General features: G+C 39.5%; 1 protein-coding gene across 1 annotated transcript; it reads right to left on the minus strand.

Annotated features, from left to right (window-relative positions):
* Positions 1-731: 731 nt before the first annotated feature.
* c1qtnf4 (C1q and TNF related 4) lies at positions 732-23,474 on the minus strand. The gene is made up of 3 exons (XM_088412512.1): positions 23,255-23,474; positions 6,618-6,981; positions 732-5,012 (listed from the first exon to the last, which is right to left on the minus strand). The coding sequence occupies exons 2-3, from the start codon at positions 6,972-6,974 to the stop codon at positions 4,215-4,217; spliced, it is 1,155 nt and encodes a 384-aa protein (XP_088268638.1). The 5' UTR covers positions 6,975-6,981; positions 23,255-23,474; the 3' UTR covers positions 732-4,214.
* Between the last annotated feature and the right edge of the window lie 349 nt (positions 23,475-23,823).

The following is a 23,823-nucleotide window of genomic DNA, read 5'->3' on the forward strand; positions in this document are numbered from 1 at the left end:
CATCCGCCTAATAGTTCAGAGGTTCAGGGTACGATTCCCTCCCTGATTGTCCTGTGTGCAGTTTGCAAGTTCTCCCCCTGCCAGTTTGGGTTTTCTGGGGTCTCTGGTTTTCTACCTCGATCCGCAAAACAAGCATAATACTTTTTTTTTTTAACAAGCAAACATGGTTTCCTCTACTTTCTGCTCTGTCAAGGTCCAAATCGTGAACATACAAAGTCTTGAGAATCCAAAAACGTTTTGCCTAACGGAAAGATGTTCTGGTAGCAGTTTGGAAAACGAAACGAAACAAAACAATAAAACACTGTAACAGATAAAAAAAAATATGCAATTGTTTGATTGAATGATTTATGCCTGCATGATAAAAAAATCAAATCGGACCTTAAAGCCTTCCATTATCGGTGCTGATCGATGTAAACACTGGATTTGTTTGATCAATATTAATGCTGCACAATCAATAGAATTCGAGCAAAACAAAACAAATACTTGAATAAAGTTAACTAATAGTGCCCCGACTGTCTGGAAACTCAGACTGTATCAGAAAAACTAATGTGCTGTTAGAATTTAGCATGACAACAGATAATTTAGATATTTCAACACCTACAAGCCGGTTACAGGTTGTTGTTGCTGCAACTGTCCGCATGAGAGCGGTGCAGCATCATTTGGGAAAGAACATGACTTCCATCTGTTATTTTTTTTCTTTCTCCATCGATGAAACGACAATACAACCAATACACCTTTTTAAATCATTTTATTTTCTAAAGTCAAAACTGAGCAGTCAAAATTTACTTCCACGAATATCAACAATTAAAAGACAAGACAAACTCATCAAAATCGGACAATTAAGATGGAATTTTTTTCTGCGTTTTATTTTTAAACCATACAAGTTAGATGGCGCTAAGTGGAATTTCTTTTCTGGAAATTCATTTTCAGTAATTTGAATTCATGTTGGTAATGAAAAAAAAAAAAAAAAACGTAATTCTTCCATCGTAAGAAAACACTCAACAGTGACACACACATTGTAGGAACTGTACAGATAAATTACAGTTTAATAAATAATAAAGCAGTAACATGCATGCATCACATGCTTCTGGAAGTTTTCTATGTTTCAAGTCACTTCACACACAACAAATTATTTAGCATTTTCCAGAATATGTAATTGTTGCAGGTGAGCAGGGGTAGGGAACTCCGGTTCCTCGAAAGTCATATCCTGCCTATTTTCAATGTCTCCCTCGCCTTTCACTCCTGGTTCAAATAATCAGATCATCAGCAAGCCCTGTGGAAGCCTGATAACGATCCTGATCATTTCAATCAGGTGTGTTGAATGTGAGACTCATCAAAAACAGGCAGAATATGGCTCTCGAGGAACCAGAGTTCCCTACCCACGCTGTAGAGGAAACAGTTGCTAATGTCACCGAAACAGAACAAACAAACAAATGGAATGAGCTGCAGCTCATAGTGTGCTTTGAATGCGTAACCTTTAGAAAAATGTCCATAAACACCAGTGAAGTGTCGGGCGGTCTGGTGGGAGTGTGAGCCCGAGCCCACTGTGATGTGGGCTCATTAGTTTGTATGGCCTGTGTCAGATCATCTCCCAGAATACTTAAGGAATCACCATGAGGAGGCTAGTATACTGTATGTGCTCACCAAAGCCGGACCGGAATGCACAATAAAAAATGACTTATCATCCATGTTGTTGTTTTGGTGTGAAAGTAATGGTTTTGATTGACTACTAGACTTAAATGTTCTTAGCTTAAACATGAATTCTTCTAGAGCAGGGGTTCTCATACTTTTTGGAGTCAGGGACCCATTTTAGACCACTCCATTTACCATCAGTTCAAAGTCTGGCAACACTTTCAAATTCAAATGGTGTCAAACACATTCAAATGAACACATTTCAGCAATTAAGTCTTGAAAATGCATAGCGACAATTTGAAAGCCATAATGCATCATCCGCATCGTGCTGCTGACTGAGAAAAGATGTACAAAAGTAAATGATTAAAAAACACATTCTGTTTTGATTAAAAACAATTTTGTTACCAAATAATTCCAAGAATACTTCTTTGGAACGTCAACGACTTTAATAATTACTCAACAAATCAGCAATTTTTTAAATAATGAAAAACAAAACAAAACACTGACATATATGGTGTTTCCAAACTTTCGTTTGGTTCTATATATCTGTGTCCACACAAACATAAACAGAAAGTCATATTTTTGCAACTTTAAAATACACACGGCATGCAAACGCATGCTCACAGAAAACATTGCTTTGTCAAATCTTGTCTTATATTCTTCTTTAATGCAGAGTGTTTGTGATTTTTGTGTTAATGTTTTAATGAATTACTTTAAGTTTCAATAGATGCAAATGAAATATTTATTCATTCGGTATCTTAAAAAAAGGACTGCATTTTAATACTTTATTCCAACTCGACCTACTCCTGCCGTTTTACATACCACACAGACCCAGAGCTCGTATAAAAGCATCGTCTGTCATAATTCACCGTCTTGTTACTAAAATGGGACATTTTCGATCAGAAAAACATCATGGCTCGTCAGGCATAAGACAGTATGCAATTTTATAATGTCGAGGTTAATCATAATTTCCCACCGCATCGTGTTTCTCCCTGCAGTGCAAAATGAAACCGACACGCATATTAAAGTGGCCTTGGAGAGGAAATTTAATTTTCCCCTCAGTGGTCTCCATCTTTACGAAATAAATTACTTTCTGCCAGAATTAGAAATCAAATTATGCTGCCCACTCCCGCAGGCTCAAGGATGGCATGTGGTCAACAGCGCATATGGGATGGATATGGAGTTGGAAGTTTTCAAAAAAAAAGTAGAGTTTCTCCTCAGATGTCCTTGTGGCTCTTTTAAAGTGTGAGTGATGATTTAAATGAAAATGGCCAATTTGTCAACAACGACAGAAAAAGTTCTTTTTTTTCCCTTGATGATTTAGTAAACAAAATGAGAAAGACTTACAAGCCGAAAAAGAAAAGAAAGATTCAATGTAGAACGAACACTTGATCCTTCCTTTCTTCCGTTTAACAGAGGTTGGTATTTCAGCAGGATATTCCGTCAGTCCATCAATGATGGACTAAGTACCGATTGAACTGGATTTTCGTCCGTCGTTGTAATTATCAGTAACCGGGTCAAATACTGACCGCCATCTCAGTCTATATACTACCATACTGTGTATACTAGCGATTGATGAGCTAAAAGATAAGGAATGAGCTTTGAATGTCGCTGAGAACGTCTTGTGAGGTGTTGTCAATTTCAATTTTAATTTTTGGGGTGAATAGAAGTAAATAGGAGATTGGGGCATTGCACTATCCAGACCTGCACGGAGAGAGTGACCTCGAAAGTGAAAGCCTGCGTTCAGTCTGAAGTTAAATCACCGTGACGGTTTCTGGAGTTTTATTAGTTAAAACGGCCACAGACAGCCACCAGCATGCTAACGCTGTTAGCAAGTTCGCAAGTAAGTGTATATGGGGCTTATGAAAGCTCTTTGTGCTGCCACCGTATGATGCTCTTTATTTAAAGGGGCCGTATTATGGGAGTTCAACTTTTTGCAGATTTTAACCATGTCACAATGTTGATTTTCCACCGTAAACAACTCAGCGGTGTTAATTCCATTCATTGATGCATTTCTAAGCATTCCTAGACTTTTCCCCTCTCTCAGCCCGAGCAGATAAGAATGCCTTGCGAGAGGCCAGAGGACAATAACAAGTGCTCAATGCACCCGTGCAAGTATAAATGTGACCTTAACCGGGTCTTTTACATTCGTCTCGGTTCGTTTGGTCATTTACTGACGCATCCGACAATGTTTCATTTGTTGTGACGTGTCGGGAGTAAAGAAATTTGCACAACCATTCCTTGACATTCAACTACAGTTCCAAGAAGTATTTAGCTGTGCTTTGTTCTGTTCATGATGTCAACAGACAGCGATCATTTTCATGACACTTTTATTCAACCTGCCACCATCGATGAAGGTCTGAACTACGGGGGGGACACGAACTCTCATTGTGGGAGGCCTTTCGCTGGAGGTTCCTGGAAAATTCAATGATTGAAGTTCTTCTGTCGATCAAAGTTCTCTGTAGCATAACAAGGGAATTCACAGGAAGATGAAGTATGGAAGAGCCACGAAGAATCATCCATGCCCACTAATTTGCATGAATTCCATCCTCCAAATTGAGTTTGTGGTCACGACGCAGAGACTAGGGCTTCTTTTCGGCGTGTGGCTGACTTGTGGCATTAGCGACAGTTGTGGCGGGCAAGTCGGGGTACACCAGGAAGCCCGTGAAGGTGATGTATTTGGCATGGTTGCTGTACGCTCCAAAGCCATCTCTCTGGTGGGAGTAGAGCCACACGGTGTCGCCTGCTTTCAGCGAGAGCATCAAACTCTGACTCTGCAGAGCTTTCTCTCCTTGGCTGTCGTCATAGATCATGGCCTGCACTTCCAGGTGGTTCTTCATCAGCTTGACAGAGAGAGTCTTCTGAGGAAGCTTGCCCACGTTGAAGGAGAAATAGTAGGCGCCGGGAACACGGCACATGAAAATCCCCTCTGTCACGTTGAAGTCCTCCCCTATGTTGACGAATGCTGTGTCAAAGCTGACCGGCTGGTGCTGTGGCATACCTGCCTGATTCGCTCCAATTATGCTCTGAGTGCGACCTACTGAAAAAGCGGAACGCGGATCCTCCTCTTCCTCCTCGTCATCATCCTGCTGCAGCTCTTTTTCATCCGCCGTGCTCTTCAAATCAGACCCGACATCCACCGTTGCCTGATTTCGACTCCTCGTTTGCACACTGTCCTGTTGAAGCTGCTGGGAGTTGTGGGCAGGACGCTGCTGCGGGCTCTTTGTCTGGTAGTCGTAGGTGTCTGGATAGATGAGGTAACCGCTGAAAGTGGTGTAGTGTCCAGTGTTGCTATAGAGTGCATAGCGAGGATCGCCATGGAGGCGCAGCCAGATGGTGTCGCCAAACTCCAACTGCAACATGACGCTCTGGCTCTGTACCTAAAGGACGCAAGCAAATTTTGTTGGAAGTTCTCCTTCCCATCAACAAATCTACACCGTTCTAACATTTGTATGGCGGCTCTAGAACCAGAGTTTAGTAATACTAAAAGTTATTCATATAGCAACTTCGCCCTCGAGCGCGGCAGTTCCCGACTTTTTTTTCACTGACGTGCCATTGTGAAATGTTCTTCAGGCAGGTACCCTCTAACCTGCGCTAAGCATTTTTGCATGTTTAAAAAAACAAAGACTTAGAACACAGAGTTGTGCCTGCAAAACTACATTTGTAGTAGTATCTCTCGGTGTATTGCATTCAGCAAATCCAAAAAGTAGGATATGCATTTGTGTCTCTCGCTCATCTGCTGGAAAATGTGTCTGCAATGACAAGCATCTATAGAAAACGTAACAAAATTAGATTTTCTAAATGAGTCACTTTAACACCATTTACCAAAAAGTTGATTTATGTTTCAATCAATTTGTTGTCAATTTGAACAGAGAAATGTAGAGTTCCTTTCACTGCATTACACAGCTGCAGAAAGGTTGCTAAAATCTTCGGTACCCCGGAAATGTGACAACTGATGCATCTACTGTTTCCAGACTAAAACTGGTTGGAGTGGAGAGGACTGAAGGCCTATTGAAGTAGAGGTGCGGTCACACGATGCCGTTGCACGGGCCTAAATAACAGAAATTTGAAAACCAGTTAAAAATAAATAGATCGATCAATCATGATGCTTTTTAACGATAATGTTCAAGGTTAGATGGACTATGCAATTTCTTTCTAGGCTTACTTTACTTTTGATGGTGTATTGAACTTTGGAAATAAGTAATTACATTTGTAATATGTTGTGTTTAATTAAAATGGTCCTTTTCCTTTAAAGTGTGTTCATCAACCATTTATGCTAAAAAACGAAAAAACAGAGCAAAACCCCTTGACTTGCTTCATTTCTGCCGTAGTCATTTCTTGGGCATTTGCACTGCGTTCAAGTCATCCGTAGTAAACTCCTGTATGTGTTCCCGAGAAATACAATAATATTCGAGCAGCCATATTAACGAGCAGTAGAATGTCATGTTGCGTTTAATTGAAATAGGAATTTTGAGATTTCAATTTTTGTTTTGTTTTCTTTTGTGTAGTTTCTTTTATATGCTAAGTGATTTTCATAAAATGAAGAAAAAAAAACTTGTACAGAAGCGACTGTATCATGAGGTTTCACTGCATTTGATAAATAATAACAGTAGATTTCTCTTTGGGTTTTGTCAAATTTTTCTCACCAACGCGAGTGATGTTACAGATCTGTTTCGTTTGAAGACCAAAAATGACAGAAAAAGAAGAGTAAGAAGTGGTGCGCAGTAAGAGACACGCGTGGCAACGTTTTACCTCTGTATTGCTGCCACATCAGTGCCATCTAAAAGAGTATTCTCAACTGCCGGGGACATATTTACGCATTTTGCTGCCTTTGCCAACAGTGGAAAATGTTTGCTAGCCACCCAGTCGAATGAGGCCTACGCCATTATGCTTTTCATCTCAACATGTGGCAGGAGTTGCCATTTCTCCCCAATGCAGCATTGTTCTTTATAGGGCACATTGTAATCTACAGAGCGCCGACCTACCTTCCTCTCCTCACCGGCATTCTCTTCATACACAATGGCTTGCACCTCATTTCTATTCTTCATCAGCATCACAGACAAGTCTTTATGAGGGAACTTTCCTACTGTAAAGGAGAAGTAGTAGGCTCCAGGGATGCGGCAGCGAAACAGGCCAGTCTTTAGGTCAAAATCCCCACCAATGTTGACATAGGCTGTGTCGAAGGTCACCGTCATCTTGGGTCCACCTTCCATGCTGCTGGTCCGCGCCACTGAGAATGCTGACCGTAGTTCAGCGTTGTCCGACAGTCGAGCGAAACCCATCGCCGCTCCTGCTTGACTCAGGCACATCAGGCCAATCAGCATGCTCGCCGGGAGCAGCATCCTTACTCTAGACGGATGGAAACGTGTAAGAAAAAACAACAACAAAAAAAAACAGTCAACTGACAATATGATTGTAATTATAATAATAATGACTGTTCCAGCAAAACAAAACAGACAAGAAAACCAAGATCTATTTGAATACCAACGCTTGATATTATGAATACTACGATTATTATTTGAATTGGAAATTTTCTCTCAGAACTTTGAACCAGACAAACATACCTAAGGGAAATTTGGAGTGTCCAATATACCTACCACGCATGTTTGAACGAGCGCTGTTTCAAGGTGCCCGCTACTGCCCAAAAACAGCTAGTATAGGCACAAGCAAGCCAAGACCCTTGAAAGGTCAAGTGGTTTTATGGTCTCTTGCCATCAAAATCCAATTTTTCTACTTCATAACACAAGTGAGTCTAAACGATTGCGAAACATGGTTTAAGTTTGGCAGCAACCCAAGTTTTGGCTCCCAGGACGTGAGCTGGGAACGTTAATATTGTTTCGTGGGGGTTTCTTTAGGTAGAAATTTTTCAATTCTCTAAATGTGTTTTTTTCTCAGCTTTTTCCTAATGCTGGTTTAGGTTATTTTATAAGCCAAGTATAATAATGATGACCTGGTTGTTGCGATATCAGTAGTTCTGGCCATGTACTTGTCACCTTTTTTTTTTTAAATAACCTTTGTCATACTTTGTCTTTCTGCTGTGACTGGTTTGCTCCTTGATGCGTCAGTTACCATTCAGTTGCTGTAGTTGTTTAGTTTTCTTTGTGTGGTTATTTAGGATTGATGTCTGACAGCGCTTAAGATTTCGGTTTTCAGTGACAAGTTCTCAGAATGTCAGGTAAAGCCCTCAAGCTTTCATGCCAGTCTTCCTCATTCGAGGTAGCATTCCGAGTATACAGTTTTACGAGTTTTGTATCCAGTTCTCGTTTTCAATGCTTGTTGTGGGTATATCAGATTTCTCTGAATAGAATTTCCACTTTTCCAATTCCGTGTGCTGACGGCTTCTGGTCCCAAACAGTCCTCTCCTGGCAAAAATTGGTGAAAAATACTATACTTTATGTTGAAAAGACATCATTTGTGTCCGTCCAAAAAAAACGTGTAAATGTGGTTGAGAAGTGAAAGTTAAAAATTCATTCAAAAGAATTCCCTTCAAAGCCTACATTTGTTTGAAAAGTGAAACTTGTATAACCAAATGTAGCCCAGTAACATTACCAAAATTCAACCAAATAACACAACCTCAAGACCGTTGGTCCCAAACTGCCGGTCCTCGGCCTTCTACCAGTCCGTGGATCATTTGGTCGGTACCGGGCTGCGTGGTCCGAACCCGAAATAATCAACTATTTTCGTTTTATGTATTATCCGAGTCTGAAAGCTATTTTGTTTGGAAAAACCTTGCTCTTTGAAAACTGGCTAGATTCTCTTGGATTCGTTTCGGTCACGCCAAATTTTCACTCACAAATAAGTTAAATGAGTAAGAGACGTCTTCGGGAAGGGGCAAAGGCCCAGTCAAGAGACAGGTGACGAGCCTCCAAGTGTGTAGAAAAAAACCCCCGCTGTAAATAGGCAATACCAGGAGTCCTACTTGAAATAATGATTTCTCGTGGGAAGGATGCGACTTTATCCAAGAAAGAGATTGTGAATGGCAGCGACATCAAAACTATTTCCGAGTCACCCGCATCCCATCTGTGTGAAGAGAGGAACAAGCTGAGGGAGCCCGTTAGTTTGGCGTTAATGGTGAGTTCATATTTCATGTGCACTTCATATTCACCACTTTTAGTTTTTTTCTACTACTGAATTTTAATGGCATCGACGCAACGAAGAGACACAGTATCGGCAACTACCAGTCAGAGGAACATTTTTTTTCCATGCCTAATTAAGGAGAGCAGCCATCAAACCGGAGCAAAGCTTATTTACATACTATTGAATATTAATGACGATTTCAACTGTCGGACATGCCAGACATTTACAACCATTTGAAATAGCTTGGGAAACGGCACTGTAGGCATTTACACCCCGAATGACCTTCAAAATCTGTTAAAAGAACATCATCCTGGTGCTATATCACCCTTAAAATAGCTTGGTTGCAGCTGTTTACAATGCAAGATGTGTGAAAGCTGTGAAATACAGACTGCGATATATGTGTTGCCAGGCAACCAAAACCTGGTTTAAAAAAAAAATCAGAAAGGAGCGATTCAAAGCACCCAGTGTAGATTAATATTACATAATGCAGTTAGTTACGGCTGCAGGTGTTAGTTTGTGTTTAAAACTAGACAGGCTATGATATAGTTCGACAAATCACAGTGTAGCATTTATTATTATAATTATTATATAAATAATTATTATTATTTCTGTAGAAAAACAAATTGAAGCTGTAAATTTTGGGGGTTGCATTGTGAGTGTATTATTGAGATTTACATTCTTCCAAACAGACACGATTCATTTATTTAAATCGATTGTCCTGATTATATCAGCGCTACTTATGTGTTGTTTTTACTCTATTTGTATTCTTTTTTTTGTTCGACATTCGTATGGACAGCAAAGTAAGAATTTCATTGTATGGAGAATCTTGCTTCCACACCGCACAGGTCTATAAACAGTTTGAATCTCGAAAGGATGACATTTGTATATTTGAAACCGAGGCAAGTCTCTAATTTAACAATTGTCACGGTAACTGTTACGGCACATTGTATTTTCTGGATGTCGATCAGGATGTTCGTCAGGAACGAAATCCGATTCTTGCAAAGCTTTTTGATGAGCAGATACCACCAACTAAAACATAGTGGTCCTCAATGACCAGAGTTGAACATCCTTAGTATAAAACAAATCCAACAGAAGAGGTCTTGCAAATCCTTTTCATTCTATAGTATGTTGAATACATATTTATAAAGGTAATATATTGAGTGTTCAAAATAATGACCTTCTGTACAACTATTCTCTCATTGAAAATTTGATACCGGAAGATTGAGAGTAGGGATATAGCAAAGCAGGCAAAATGATCATTCTCTCGCTCAGGGATGCCTGTTTGACCTCATGAGGTTAGGAGGCTCGCGGCGGAGTATGTTGTACATAGAAGGTATACTGGCGCTTTTCCACTGCGGATTCACCAGCATTTCTTAATCTTGTCAGCGAGCTCCCTGTCACAACTAGCAATCGAGCTAAGTTTCACTGGACAATTGCTATTAGTAATAGTCTATACAGAGTTGTGGTCAATGGCTTTCAAGATGAAGCATACAAAAACTCATGTTAAACAGTATGTTAAAAACAATAACGATGATGTAGGCCAGCTGCTAACGTTAGTCACGCAAGAAAAAAAAAAAACGTCTGTTTTTGAAACGTCTATTTCTGACCTAGCCAACTGAACTTGAATTAGAATAACATTGAAATTGTGGCTATGGACCACTATGCTGTCAAGCTAAGTAATACAAAGATTAAAATACAAAAAAAGGGTTTTGTGTCTTGTCTTTAAAGGTTTACAATACAATAAAGATTCAATGATTTGTACTGTTTTTAGGCTCAAGTCAACCTCCACTGGATGTGTAAAGAGCGTAATTAGCAAGAGTTAAATGGCAAATCCATATTTCCGGTTATCTTGGTATAAAAGTAATGCAGTAATGTAGTGTAATGCCTTACATTTCAAATACAGTAATATTGTAATGTAATTAATTACTTTAAAATGACAGTTATAAGTAATAATAATGTACTGTATTTGAGTTTTGAAGTAACTTGCCCAACACTGCTTAAACATCTTCAAAACAAGCTAGGACAGATGCAACGCTCAAAACTGAAAAGATCTCACGATAAACAAATGTGACAACATTGTTACGGAAAAAAACTGAAATTAAGACGTCAACAATGTTGTCAACATATGTAGACAGATTAGCATTTGTAAGGTGTTGGCTTTTAGAGGCCCATTAGAACATTTTGTCCCCGAACATCTCTCAGTATTTGAACCTATCAAACCACATTCTCTCACTACAGACTGACTTACAGTAGTATTTACCGCAGGGGTTCAATTTTCTCACACGCAAGTCAGCAACACTTCAAGGCACCGTATATGTTTTTCTCAAAACATAAATGACATGCTAAACTGTTCTTTCCCCACTGTCAGTGTTTTCCACAGCTCTCACCCCGCTTCCGCCATTTAGATTTTTGTACAAATTTAATGTGGCCTGGGTGGTGATAATGGTGGTACACAAATGCATAGAAAAAATGCCAACTTCTACTAGATTGACTTTTGCTCACTCCAGAGAATACATTTTTTGGTCAATTAAGGGCACATTAAGGTAAACAAGTTACAGTTACCATATTTCTCTGGGTACTTCACTTTTAAGTCGACCCTCCTTTTTTACTTCAATTTGGGTGAATTTTACAACGACACCATTATAAGTCTAGCCCTGACTTTAGTTGTTTTATACCGTATTTGTCCAGACCAATTTTCTCTGGTACATTAATTTGAATGTGATATAAGGAATATCATGCCATTTACAAGACCTTAAACAATTCTCGCCCCATCTGCCGACATGCACACATTCATGGGCTGAAGGAGACGAATCAACTTTTCTTTTCCTTTTCATAATGCATCATGGTCCGTCGAAAAAAATGAGCCACGCGGCACTAGACGAAAAAGCATTTTTACAATGTTCTGTGCAAACGCTCCAAAACAGCCTGGTAAATGACATATTACTTACTTCACATTCAAATCAATGTTATTCAAACACAAATATGTGAAAAAACTTGGTCTGTTTTGAGTTATGTGTTTATAAGTCGACCCCCTGGGTCGGGTTGAAAATGAGGAAATAAAACTTGACTTATACTCTGAGAAATATGGGAATTTTATGTAATCATTGGGTGTTCTTCAGCATGTGTGAACAAGCTGATTGTACACTGCCACAATGTACAGAGTGAGTAATGTCATTTTTTTTTCCACACTGCAAGACTTCACTTTAATTGCTCAGGCTGGAAAGGCCACATTTCTTCCATCCAATTCTGAACATACAGTCAAACGTTTGGACACAGCCTCTAATTACTTGTTTCCTTTCATTACTTAACAATTTCCTGATTTGTCAACAACATTTTTGTTGTGTTTTCTGAGCACCAGATATGCTCAAAGGTGCCCATTAACAACCTGGCACTCGTTCCACGCTCGTACTCTCAATTTAGCTGCTCCCTAGAAATAGTTTATTTTCATATCTTGTTCATCCTAAATGTACTGAAAATTATTACTAGTTTTCATTTGGGCAAGTTTTCACAGAATATTTTGGTACTGCAATTTCCTGTGAAATGTCAAAGTATTTTCTCCCACCTTTATTTATGATACAAATGCATTAAAAAAAATCAGTTTTATATAGTAAAAGCTATACAATTTATATCTAACTTCAAAGAGTAGCTGGTTTTGTAGAAAAAGGCATGTTTCTTACCAAAACCTAAAAAATGAACAATAAACAAAAAGAAAAACACAACATAAATTAACTTTCAACAATTTTTAATTATTTTTTACAGCGTTTACACTGGTTACAGCTTAGTCTAAAATAGAAAAAATAACCAAGTGCATCAAAGTGTTAGAGAAAAAGATGAAAATCCTCATTATGTTGCAATTATGCTTGACATGACAAAAACAAAACTTATCTATTATTGGGTTTATACAGGTTACAGCTTAGTCTAAAACAGAAAAAATAACCAAGTGCATCAAAGTGCCTGAAAAAAAAAGATGACAATTCTTATTTTATTGCCATTACACTTCACATGACCAAAACAAAGCCTTTTCCCTGGGGTCATCCACACACCCCCCGGCATCACCTGGCACTCTTCTGATGAATCTTTGACTTGCAGCTAGTGAACAGTACTTTTGTCATGGCATGAAGGAGGTCTAAATTGCTTTTATTGACGTAAAGATCGCGATGTTTTGCATAAAACAACAAAGAAACCGAAATAATAATAAGTATGACAAATATTGGGACCGTCCTTTTTTCGACCCATCATTGGGTTATATTTTATTCAACTATTTTTAGAATGGGGAAATCTCCAAGCTGCCATGACAGAAGAAAGCTGTGAGTGAAGTGCAATTTGACTTGATGATTTCGTTATGTATGTAATTCTGCAAGTGGGCCTGTTCCTATATTCTTTTTCATTTCAAAGACAGGTTTAAGCCTAAAAATGCTCATTTGATTATATGATTTTGAATCTACAAACTCATTTTCACATTATATAATATTTTTTTTCCCTTTCCATTTTCAGTATTATGCTCGATAATCATTTAAATATAGACTCGTTCCTTGAAAAGAGCGAGAAGTTACCAACAAGCTCTCTCTCTCTCTCTCTCTCTCTCTCTCTCTCTCTCTCTCTCTCTCTCATATTGCTGCTTATATGTTTTCAAGATAATAGTCAGGTGATAACAGATTGGTATTTTGATTGCCCTTATGGATTTGGGCCAATCCTTCAATCGACTGCGGAACATATCTTGTTTAGTGAGTTCATTTATTGTCACAGTATCTTTATCAACTGTGTCTGCTCTTTATACAAACTGAAAGAAACACACGAGAGCACAGCAACGCACGGCATTGCGAGTGTGTATGGGATTCTGTCAAATAAAACCCCACTTCACAATGCCAGTGGCATCTGTCTTCCATCTCTCAGTAGCTCCCTGAGATGCACCAAGCGTCTAAAAATAGAGCTCTGGAGACAGATCAATAGATGGTAGAAACAAGGATGAAAAGTAGACAGGGGGAGGTAGAAGAAATCAAGTGGGAGGAGGGTGGAAATCTGGTAAGTGTAGTTGTACAGGAAGGCTGGCTATATATACAGTATATAACCATTACACATACACATACAGTATATATATTTTATCAAGACAAACTGCATCCAAACGTGTATTTGGTTTTGCTCGTTGTATTAAAGCAAGTGTATTCAGTCAGGTTACCCATTAGGTGATATCACAGGTAAGTAGAACATTAGTTTCCAGTGCTTTGCTAATGATACACAAATACATATGCCTTAGAGATAACAAATCTGCACAATTGTTGTATCGTGGAAGCCTGCCTTACCAAGATCAAAGACTAAATTCCAATTTTCTGCTTCTTAACACCGATAAAACAAAGATGTTGATCAATGGCCCTGCAAATCATCAGCACCTGTTTAGGAACATGGCGAGACAACATTGCGCTTCTGCTTCTTGGTTTTCAGTACACACACTTGCCGGAAGTTTATCATGGTCTCATCAGACCACAGGGCAGGGTGGAGTAACCTATGTCCTTCGTCTGCTCGTCTTGTTTCTGGGCCCTTTTGCGCATCATCGTCTGAGACAACGACAAAACAGAGCTTCCTTTGGTCTGAGCACTGACAAGCTTCAACTGTTATCCAAAGACAACTACTGGACCGTGACGTATGTTCTGAGCTACTGTTTCAGGGTGTGTATGAACCTCGCCATCTTTATGTTTAACATAAAAAATATGTTTGTCAAATAGTCAGTGAGCACTTAGTTATGTGTTGCCATATTGAACTTCCAATGAAAAGAGCTACAAAACCAATTCATAACACAACTGCCCGAGCCCACATGACACATGTCCAATTGTGCTCAATTTGGACATTTTCCTGTACCCACCTTAGTTGAGTGTGGTTTGGACATGAATGGTAATATGTTGAGTTATTTTGCAGGCTTTTAAAATTTCAAACAAAACTGTTCACTGACAAGCTTGAAATTGTAGCAAAGTGTAATTTCTTCAATGTAAACCCATACAAGTTGGACAGTGAAAATGGCAATAATGTAATGGCTGGTGAGTGTAAATAATTGTAATCTTCTTTGTGTAAATTTACATTGTAAATATGTTTATCTTGATTATTGGAGTGCATGGAAGATTTAAGTAATTATTATTATTCTCATGATCTTTTTTTCCTTTGGCATGAGCATTCCTAACCGAGTCCTAACAAAGTCCTAACGCTCCCTAAAAAAAAAGACCTAACACTTCCTAATCAAGTCCTAACATTTCCTAAGAGGGCAAAAGAGCCCATCATTTTGATCACCCATGTCAACTTCACTATGTTTACGCTCTGTGCTCTGATTGGTGGGCGATGAGCAATACAGGTCGTTATTGTGAGCTGCGTGTCTCCATAAGTAATAAAAACTAGTAAGTGGAGTTATGTTGAATGCTCGTATACTTTTAATTTGACCTTTTATGCGTATGTTTTTCCTGAATACTTGTGCGACCCAATTGCTTACATGCAACAGCATGCAAATAGCCTAGTTTAGTTTACATGTATCAGCTCCAAACATTAAAGCAAGGTGCAGTATATGAACCAGACCAGAATAATCGCGGACTAATTATTACAGAGAACTTTGGCACAGTTGTGGAAGCTTTTACTCTAACCGTCACTGTTTTGTCATAAATATTATTATTTATATATTTTTTTTTTTGCTGGGGTGAGTGTGGCGGGTAGTATTTGGAGCATGTTTTATTGACTAAGCTCTGTCCCAGGCCAGCAAGCAACAGAAAAAAACTGAAAGGTGCAAAATTACAGTTTGGACGCATCAAGAGGGCTGAAGAATAAAATGACTACCAAAACAACCTTTTCTGATTAGAAATACCAATTTACAGATGGTTGATACATCAGAACTGCAATAAAATAGCAAACTGCAATCAAATGCAAATGATAAATACCACATGTCTGAAAGCCACAACATGTGAGGTTGACACATGCAGTAGAAGATGTGTTGGTGTAGCAGCATATATGTTAGTAGGGTGTATTTAGAGGAACGCAGTTTACGCAGTATGACTTTTCTATATTCTTATCCATCCATCCATCCTTGTGTCCCTCTATCCATCCAAATCTCTTAGTTATATCCATCCATGAGGAATTTCTGTCCATCCATCCATCCATCCATCCATCCATCCATCCATCCATCCATCCATCCATCCATCCACCCATCCATCCATCCATCCATCCACCCATCCATCCATCCATCCATCCATCCATCCATCCATCCATCCATCCATCCATTCATCCATCAGGGTCAGGTCAGCGCAGTAAGCTCAGAGTTTCCTTTCCCCAGCCACTATGTCCAACTCCTCCGGGGTGATCCACAGGCGTTCCCTGGCCATTCATAGTCTTGCCAATGTGTCCTGGGTCTCAGTGGGACATGCCTGGACCAACTCAGTTGGAAGGCATCCTAACCAGATGCCCGAGCAGCCTCAACTGCCTCCTCTCTCAACGCTGAGGAGCAGCTGGTCAATCTTGTTATATTTACAGTAACTCCACCAACAAAGTCATATCCATCCATAAGATGGATGGAACAAAATCATATAAATCTTTGATAACACATTATAATTGGCACCAAGCTTAGAACGCAAAGACTTTCTCATAATATAATTGCTGAATGAATGTTATTACCATTTTACATTATAACTATTTCTTTTAACAGTGTATTATTAGATTTATTTACTCTTTTAAACATTCCATTTTTTTCCCGGATGTGGGGATTGTGGACCCAAGCTCAGAGGCAGGGAGTGCATGAAAAAGGCCATATTGAATTTAACCAAAAAGTAACCGGAATCAGGACACATAAAAAACAGGACACCAAGAAAATGCAAAATATAGGCTGGCTGGTAAACACAACACTGATCCAACATAGACTGAATGAAAGCAGGGTACTAAATACAAGCCAAACTGATGAGGCAACAAGGAACACCTGGACGAGACAATCAGAACATAGAGCTGATCGGTTAACGCTGTCACGTTCTGTCAGTCTTTGTTGTGGGATTTAGTTTGTGTAGTATCAGTTATAGGTCCTCTGTGTTTCTGGCGCGTCTGTCGTCACTGTAATTAGCCTCGCCTGTCACCCGTGTGTTACAGCCTATTGTTTCCACCAGTCAGTTTTCCTCTGCCCCTTGTTGTTCCCAGGTGTCTTGCGTCTTAATTAGTTCTGTTAGTATTTAAGCCCCAGTATATTGCCCCGTCCCTTGTCGGGTCATTGTACGGGGTCATTGTACGTCTTCCCTCCGCTGTCTTGCCTCGCGCTGCCCTGAACCCATCCTTCCCGTGTTGCCTCCCGTTCCTCGTTGCCCCAGTAAGTTTAAGTTTAGCTTTTTTGTTGTTCTTTGTATTTTTTGGTTCTTTCCAACCCTGCCTTCGTTTTTTATTAAATCAACCTCATTTGAGCCTCATTCCAGTCTGTCCTGAATCTTATTGGTTCCACCTTTCCCACGTCCCGCACCTCCTCAAGCCGCCATGCCCAAACGTGACAAACACAAGCGAGCAGGTTGACATGAATATGTAGACAAAACGTGACACACAGGGCAAAAAAAAAAAACCCCATTAAAAATAAACAGTCCAATCCCAGACCTTGACACCCACCCTGCAAACAACTTTCATTTCCGTTTGAGTGTCTTAGCGTTGCACACTGACACGGGGAATGATATATGTGCTCAATGCATCTGTTTGCGTGACCCATCACTACACTTTTGGTTTGTTCACTTTTATCTCATTTTTGGACCCTGTTAATTTCTTTTTGCTTTGGTTAATCTCAGTACGTTGTTTACATTTTGTCTTTAAATTGATCGTGTTTTGTAATCCCGTCTGTTTCACCTTTTTGCTGCCAAACATTTGGGTCATCAACTCCATGACCAAACTTAACACATTCTCCCAATCTCATGTCCTCATGATACGCTGCGCTGGAGCCTATTACAGCTGTCTTTGAGAAGAATTAACTTAAAGTTATGATTCATAAATTGTTGATTAGTTAGGTTAGATAGGTATAGCAGTATTTCATTGTCAAACACGTTGTATGCTAACAGCCACTTTCAGGTTTGTCATGCACTGAATAACCTTGGAAGCACTGCAGTGTAAAATGCTCGAAGGTCAATACGGACTGCACTTCTGACAGGAGGACAGATGTTGCTTAGAAACTAGAAAACCTTGAAAGTGGAATCTTTGCTCTAGTTGTATGAATAGACCCTGAATAGCCATGTAATGCAGCATATTAACAAATAGATTGCATTTTTACATTTGTATCTACAGTTACTGAAATGTTGTGGCCAACCAATAGGGTGTGTATGTATGGACATTATGTAATATATGTGCTGTATGTACTTTATGAGATGTTTTTTCACAAAATCAGGTTTATGACTCCCAAAATGCAAATTGAGAATTTTGATCAATTCTATTTCTGCACTTAATTCCCTTTCAAAATATGATATAACAAAAGGAGATGTCCCCAAAAATTGACAGGTACAGCAATTAGAATGGTGCCAAGATCGAAATGTCAAATCTTGAGAAACACGTTTAAAGATTTGGCACGTTCATCTTTCAAATGTCATAGCAAACAATACATTAAGAAAAAGATACTTTAGACCTGAAGGTAAAAAAGGATGAAGTTGGTCAGAAATATTGATTTGGCCTCAACTAAAACAATTTTACCATTACATTGCGAGATTACCTTTCCTGCGGAAAGAAACTGCCAAATTTTGCTTGATTTACTGTTGCTTACCTGTGTGTGTGTAGGTGTGCGTGAGTGTGTGCGTGTGTGTGTGCATTATGTACAATTAGTGAATACAAACAAGACAGCCAAGCATGGTGGCAGAGCAGGTCTTTCAAGTCCTGTGTAAAGGTGGTGAACCGTGGGGCAATGGTGCAGCCATGATGCATCGCAGTGCTGGGGATATGTGGAACTGCTCTTATTTATTAACATGGCTGCGTAGTGCTGCACAGAGCAGCGGAGCAGAGATGCATCGCAGTATGGTGAATGCAGGGGAATCGTTTTCTCCCCACCTTTCATAAAGCCAGCATGCACATCCCGTGTCTTCCTATTCTGAGGATGTTTGTCTGTTTACTAAAGCGGCTTGGGCATGTCTGTGTATCATTCTCGTAAGGGTGTGAATGAGATCATTTATGTTGTCACTCTACTGAGAAGTTGTGGAAAATTTACTGTTGACTTCCTTGGACTAATTAGCAAACCGCGCAAAACATAACTGATGGACTTATGAAACCTTTTCGCGGACGAGGAATATTTTGGAATATTTCACATTCAAATCAATATTTTTCAATATTTTTTCTTGGTCAGCTCATTTATTTCAATGGTTCATTACTTAACAGCAAAGTGAAATAAACAGCAAAGTGAAATAAACTGTCGTCACTAGAGATGAGTATAAACTGAGTCCGAACTAGACAGCAAGCTAAACTCTGAAGTGATGATGCAAGACATCCTCATGGTACTTTGTAACTTGTTTTTCGAGAGCACACGATCACAGCAGGTGTAAAAGAGAAACTGAAATTTGTTGACAGTTTGAAAGCAATTACCTTAAATGACATTTTAGCTTTTAAATATGACCTTAACAATTTAACAAACAACATTATGCATACAGACTTTGCCTTTGTAGGAGTTCTAATACGCGAATCGATCGGCGCAGATTCGATCACGTTCTTGTCCCCAACTATGTCACTGCCACGCTCGAAAGCTCACCAAGTTTTTGGTTTGCGCAAAATAAAAACATAGCAAGAGTTGTCTACAACAAATCAACTGAAAGGCAGACTGGAAGCATATCGATTTCTGTTTTATTTGAATATCGATTTAATGACCTTTTGTATCGATGTAATTTGTAGTCAATGAGAATCGCATTTCTCAGTAGAACTCCACAATGAAGCAGATCTATGTCTCGGACATAAACATAAAAAACCTGTTGTGTCACTCTACAATCTGACTGAAGTTAAAAACTTGGTTTAACCTGCACGTGGGTGCATGCGTCAAAATGACTGACGTCCATGCGGAACAGATTTTGCCCGATGCGCATCTTCCGGAATTTTTTTACGATTTGACAACATGGCAGACAAACTATTACTTATGTACTGTAAGTTTGCTGCTAAAAAACACCTTTTTGTCTGCAGATCATTTGAATCGACTAGGATTCTCTACTTCTTTTATAGAGTAGTCTTGTTTGTATGCTGTAGAGTCAATTTACTGCCACCTATAGTATGGGAGAATATTGCCTGACTGCAGGAGAAAGTCGCTCTGAGCATACAGTGCTGCAAAACGTGCGCGGGTGCATCAAGTATAAACCAAGCTAGACTTTTGCTGCGGGCTAGTTTTCACCATAATGAATTTCACCGCAACGCAAATGCAGAAAAAAAAACAAAAACACTTCATATATGTAACGGGGATTTTTCCTTGTACGAGGTCATAAGAAAGAGGGAAAGGCTTCAATGCATGGATTTGCTTTCGCAATGGGGATTTTTTTGCACATGCAGGTTTTATTGTAAAGGAGTTTGACTGTATTTACAAAATGCCTAAATATAGTTATTTATTGATGTTGCGTGAGTTTGGTTATTATCATTGATATGTGATATGATATGAGGTAGAAATAAATGCACCTTTACTTGTACTCATCCTGTCCCAGACCTTAGTCTTTTGAGGGGCATCTGCAGTATCTAACACTGAACACAATGGACAATACATTTTGCACTTTGAAGGAGAGGTAGTTGTTGCAGTTTGGTGTGCAATGTTTTGATGCTGCCCTTAACCTGGTGAGATGGGTCGATATCAAAGTATTGGCACTCTGAGTGAAGGCGGGGGGGTACTTCAAATGTTCATTGACATCAAAGTGTAGTCAAGTCTAGCCACTCTATAAAATAACTCCTGTGCAAGCTAAATGCAAGCATGCCTTTATGATACTTTAAGCAATATAAATTATTGGCAGATTTAGCCTTCCAGAGAAGCATGCTCTTGTGAAAATTACTGTACATATTTTTTTGAACTGGATGCCATTTAAAGATGCACATAACACCTCCTTTGCTAAATTAGTCACCCTTTAACCATAATTAAGCGTGTTCTTTCTTCAATGACTCCTTTCCTTTAGTGCACGAAGAAAAGAGGGGAGTCTAATAAACCTGCACATGCATGGAGTAACCCGGTCACATGAGACATATCAAGGAGTCAGGGGGCTGTTATCTGGAGGTATGCTGACAGACTGCTGCTGCAGCAATCCTCTCATTAGACTCTCTTCCTCTCTCTCCTCTGTGCCTCTCATCTTCAACACTTGTCAGCGAACTGTCAGTTGCCTGCTTGGCTACAGACACCGAAGTAGCCTTGGGATGGATTGAATGTCAGAGATAGGAAGAGCGAAAGACTGAAAGTATCATTTCAACCTGCACGCCAGGTTTGCTAACTGAAGCTTGGACAAAAGAGAAAATGTATTTCTTAGAGCTTTAATCTGTTTTGTCTTCTAACTGCCACTACCTGACAGCAATGAAAATAATGGCAACAAATGCAACTTTTTTCCCTCATACAGTACAACTCAAGAAAATCATACACGGGAAAAGCAGAAGGAGTTATTAATGTATCCCTCACACACGAATCTGCCTCATCACCAGTCACTCTACCGCATACACACATGCACTTTACAAATCCTGCACAGTGCAGTAAAGCTGCTCACTACATCATGTTTTGCACTATCATCCCCATATGTACAGAATATAATTTCTTCCTCTCCATCTAATCCATAATTCTTTCAGAATGTGAGTCTATTCCTTTATTAGTGCTTCATTATCACTGCCCTTATTGCCTTGTAACTATGTTTTTATTACCTACTTTATTATTTGCTCTATTGTGTAAAAGTTATGGTTGGTTGCTAAGGGAAAATTGGCGTTAAATAATAACTAAACTTCAATGTATCAGTCCCAAATGACACCGCTCCACTAGGCATCTGCCCTTTAAGCAAGATGACCCGTCCAAACTGATAAAACAAACGTAGACCTGCAATTTTGAACTGTAAAACTAGTAATATCCATCCATTTGTTGTTTTTTTTTTTTAATAGCCGCTTCTCCTCACATGGGTCGCGGGCTTGCTGGTGCCTATCCCCCTCTGACGTCGAGCAGCAGACGAAGGACACCCTGAACTGGTTGCCAGCCAATCGCAGGCCACAGAGGTGACAAACAACCGCCCACTACTAATGATATTAATATATACATTTATTGTTTAATTTGCAGTTAAATGGATTGCCCACTCTATACCTGCACTTGGAGTTGATTGTCTGATCTTGGATGAACATTTTTTAATGGTACAATTTTGCAGTTGTCTGTGGTTAAAAACCTCGCACAGTTTCTGTGCAATCACTTTTAACCTTTGACAAGGAAACTGAGAAGCACTAATTATCAGCTTTGTGCTTCCTTTTGGCAGGTTTCTTCATGCTGTGGTTTCGTGAGAATTTTCAATGTTGTCGCTTGCTGTTTTTTATGTAATGGCTGTCATTACAAAATTACAAAGGATAACCACACTTGTTAGATAATATTTATGCAAAGTTTTAGTCCCGAAAACTAAAAGGCAAATGTTCCTATTCTGCTTTTACTATTCTAAAGTATGAATGTATGCTTGTATTAGGATTTTGTACCCACTCCACAGGTAATTGACATATTCTGTGCTTCAATATAAGCAAAACCGCTTTGCCCCCGTATAGGTTACATTGAAAAGGCACACATTCACTCACACACGCACACACAATACACGATACACTTTGCTCTAATAGTACTGTAACACATGCATGCACGCACATACACACAAATTGCCTGTGACAAACATAACTTTGTCCGCTTACAAATTTGATACCCACGCTGTGTTTCTTGTACCAACCACGTCTCACACTGATAGGATAGTAGAGCAGCAGACGAACGGTGCCCCCTTTTTGTGGAAGCCCATTTAAGATAAGAGCTCATCACCGAAGCCTTATTCACATCAGTTTCCGTTTGCCTCAGGAATTTCCTCCATCACCACAAATAATGACATAAAAGTGAATCCTCAGACCTCCATGCAGATTTTTCCAAAATAATAGTCTCATGGCTCTGCCATGGCTCTTCTTCCATAGTACATCAGGGTTGGTATGACTGCATTGAAGCATATAGATTGCTTTCCCAGTTGAGATATCGCTATTTTCCAGCAGATAAATAATGCATACTGCTGAAATATGGCACAAGTGCTGAATACAAACAGACAATACCAGACTTTACTGCCATATGATGTACTATCGCTTGTTCCGCAAACCACATTTAATAAAGCATTCACTTTTGTTATTCATTTCCAGACGAGAAAACGCACACTGCTGTGAGCTTGAAGGATGCAAGAACGATTGCTATGCCCCTGGCAGTGCGTCACTGTTTACGTTGCATGCCTGCACATCTCAACTTGGGCTGTGGCTAAGTTCACTGGTTGCATGCAGCATGTCAGCTTTCCATATCACACGTACATGCACAAACATCACATAATGATGAGGATGGTGATGACAGTGATGATGATGTTTGATGTCTTCTCACCTTGACGTATGTTTTGGCTAATCTTTACTCTTGGTTGTAAGCGTGAAGCAGAGAGTAGCATCAAAACTTCCCACTCCCCTGGTTTGGACAAACCTCCTTTTTCCTTTCCTCTCTCTCTCTCTCTCTCTCTCTCTCTCTCTCTCTCTCTCGCCCTCTGCTCACCGTTCTTTTTTTCCTTCAATCTTCTTACTCCTCCTTTATCCACCCCTCATTGTTCCATCTGCTCTATCTCTCCTCTTGTATCTTCTGTTAACACACCTCCAATACACCCCCATCCCCCTCCCTCATATGCTCATCGTGTGCTATGGTGCCTTGTAATCTGATTGGTTTCAGAGGTGCAATGCGTATACTGCAGAGATGCAGTTGAGATATAGTCAGATACTCCCAATCTGTGTGTGTGCCCCCAGCTCATTGAACGAAGTGTACATCTCACCGCTCTCTGAATAAATAAATGCTTTTTAAATCAAAATTCACCACACCTTACATCTAAATTTGAGTCTGTTTCTCCACACACAAAAATGTGTGCTTTGCTTTTTTTCTTTCTCTCTTTTTTTTTTTTTTTGAAGGGA

This window comes from Hippichthys cyanospilos, chromosome 4, assembly GCF_059441005.1.
Source record: "Hippichthys cyanospilos isolate Australia breed blue-spotted pipefish chromosome 4, RoL_Hcya_1.0, whole genome shotgun sequence".
NCBI classification, from domain to species: Eukaryota; Metazoa; Chordata; class Actinopteri; order Syngnathiformes; family Syngnathidae; genus Hippichthys; species Hippichthys cyanospilos.

Bases quoted from the DNA above. Each gene is read 5' to 3' on its own strand.
- c1qtnf4 (XM_088412512.1), bottom strand. From the start codon at position 6,974: ATGCTGCTCCCGGCGAGCATGCTGATTGGCCTGATGTGCCTGAGTCAA. The intron at 5,013-6,617 runs GTAGGTCGGCGC...TGCGTCCTTTAG, and splicing joins ATGCCGGTGAGGAGAGGAAG to GTACAGAGCCAGAGCGTCAT.